Raw genomic sequence first — 2535 nt, forward strand, 5'->3', positions numbered from 1 at the left:
GTGCCTCTGCCACTCCTCTTCTGAGCTTCCCTCCTGTGCCCAATGGTCAGGCCTCCTGCCTGTGCGAATCCCCTCCCTGGGGAGCCCCCAGCCTGGCCTCTCCCCTGCCTGCATTATGCTCACAGACTCCCCGTCCTTCTGTCTGTCTGTGCCCTGGCAGGCTGCAGGAGGAGATCCAGCTGAGAGAGGAAGCAGAGAACAATTTGGCTGCTTTCCGAGCGGTGAGCTTTCTTCATGCCGTCCCTCTGTCCCTCTCCGTGTGGGTCTCCGCAAACCCCCCCATCCCTGCCCGGATGGTCAGTGACCCCGCCCCTCTTTGGGCCCCTGGCAGGACGTGGATGCGGCCACCCTCGCTCGCATAGACCTGGAGCGCAGAATCGAGTCTCTCAACGAGGAGATCGCGTTCCTGAAAAAGGTCCACGAAGAGGTATGTGGGGCCCGCGGCCCTGGGCCGTGTGGGGGCGGGGGCGGGGGAGAAGCTGGGGAACAAGCAAGTGAGTGGGCTGGGAGGCACTGAACCCTAGCCACTCCCTGCAGGAGATCCGTGAGCTGCAGGCCCAGCTTCAGGAGCAACAGGTCCAGGTGGAGATGGACATGTCCAAGCCAGACCTCACGGCCGCCCTCAGGGACATCCGGGCTCAGTATGAGACCATCGCGGCCAAGAACATCTCAGAGGCCGAGGAGTGGTACAAGTCGAAGGTGAATGGCCTGGCTCAGAGACACCCCTGCTGCCTGCATGCCCATGCTTCGTGCTCAGCTCAGGGCCCCTCTCTCTGGCCTTAGGTGTCCGACCTGACCCAGGCGGCCAACAAGAACAACGATGCACTACGCCAAGCCAAGCAGGAGATGATGGAGTACCGACACCAGATCCAGTCCTACACATGCGAGATTGATGCCCTCAAGGGCACCGTAAGTCCCTACCCGTGAGCCACGCCCATCCCTGTGACCTGAAGCCCCCCACTGCCCTCTCTGCATTCCTGTCTCAGGTCTACAACAGGGGTTCACCCAGAGGAATGGATTCTCTTGGGGAGGGGGGACCCTGGACAGAGACATTCTTTCTCTATCCGTCTTATTCTCTGAGCTTCCACTTAAGACTTCCTTGAGCTCAGGGTACCCCTGGCTGGGAAGGGTTTGATGACTCCTGGACCCAAGCATCTTGAGGTGTCCCTGACCCCGGGGGCTGCATCTCTCTCCATCCTGGGCGCCTGGCGTGCTCCCGCCGACGCCCCCATCATGGCCCACCCTTGACCTGGGCTGCCCTCCCCGTAGAACGATTCCCTGATGAGGCAGATGCGAGAGATGGAGGACCGCTTCACCAGCGAAGCCAGCGGCTATCAGGACAATATCGCTCGGCTGGAGGAGGAGATACGGCACCTCAAGGATGAGATGGCCCGTCACCTGCGAGAGTACCAGGACCTGCTCAACGTCAAGATGGCACTCGATGTGGAGATTGCCACCTACCGGAAGCTGCTGGAGGGCGAGGAGAGCCGGTGAGGGAATGGGCAGGGCTGTGCCCACCCCCCTCCCCCCAGCCTGCCAACAACAGGCCCCTTCCTGTCCCAGGGACTCTCAGGTCCCTCTCCCCAGACCCGGGAGCACATTTTGACATGAGGCCCTGCTTCACTAATGACAGAGCAGTGCCAGGGCCACTTGGGCAAAAAGCAGCTTAATTACCAGCTTTTATAAAAAGAGAAATGTAGGTGTTCCCCCATCCACCTTCAAAATTAAGAACCCCGGCATAAAAAAAGACATCTTCGGCAGCCAGTAATAAAAGATGACTGCCGGTCCAGGGAGAGATGAGAGCCAATGAATAGGGGAAAGGGAGGGAGCAGATAGAGACAGAGGGCACACAGGTAGCCCCGCCCATCCATAGCTGAGTACCAAGGGTCCATCCACACGCCCTCCTGGGAAAAGACACAGTGACACGCTTGGCACAGCTCACCCCCAGGCACAGAGAGGAGCACCCAACCGGAAGGGGGTACAAGGAAACTTTCTAGGGTGATGGGCTTGGTCTAAATTTGGTCTGGGAGAGCTAGTCACGTGGACATAAAGAGTTATCAGAACACCAAAGGGCTGCACTTCCCTGCATATAAATTTCACCTCCATTACAACTGGTCAGGCATTCCAAACACCTGGTGCCCATGGATAGGTACACAGCTATACTACTGGAAGTGAAAGCACTTGGCAGACACAGGTGCACATACAGAGATTTCGGGTCTGGGAGACCAATGTCCATGTATGGTGCCCATTGAAGATGTGTTTTCTCAGCATCAGGCACCAATGAAAGGAGTCTGGTAGGCATTGGACTACTCACTGCAAGGTCAGGTGTTCAAACCCACCAGCCCCTCTTTGGGAGAAAGATGAGGCGGTCTGGTCCCACAAAGACTCACAGCCTCAGAAACCCTGTCTAGGGTTGCTATGGATTAGAATCAACTCAATGACAGTGGGAGGCACCAGTGGGGAGCCTAGTGATGCCAACAGGTTGACATGATCCGCTGCTCCCCGAAAGGTTAGGGGTTCAAGTCTACTTAGAGG

General features: G+C 57.8%; 1 protein-coding gene across 1 annotated transcript in view; it reads left to right on the top strand.

Moving 5' to 3' along the window:
- The window catches only part of DES (desmin), a 7186-nt gene that overhangs the window by 1390 nt on the left and 3261 nt on the right, over positions 1–2535 (top strand). The window contains exons 2-6 of the mRNA XM_004701627.2: positions 161–221; positions 332–427; positions 538–699; positions 784–909; positions 1270–1490. Coding sequence (XP_004701684.1) covers positions 161–221; positions 332–427; positions 538–699; positions 784–909; positions 1270–1490 — 666 coding nt within the window. The remainder of the gene's footprint in view (positions 1–160; positions 222–331; positions 428–537; positions 700–783; positions 910–1269; positions 1491–2535) is intronic.

Source organism: Echinops telfairi, unplaced genomic scaffold (assembly GCF_000313985.2).
Source record: "Echinops telfairi isolate 266 unplaced genomic scaffold, ASM31398v2 ScPeMD7_3;HRSCAF=10, whole genome shotgun sequence".
NCBI lineage: Eukaryota > Metazoa > Chordata > Mammalia > Afrosoricida > Tenrecidae > Echinops > Echinops telfairi.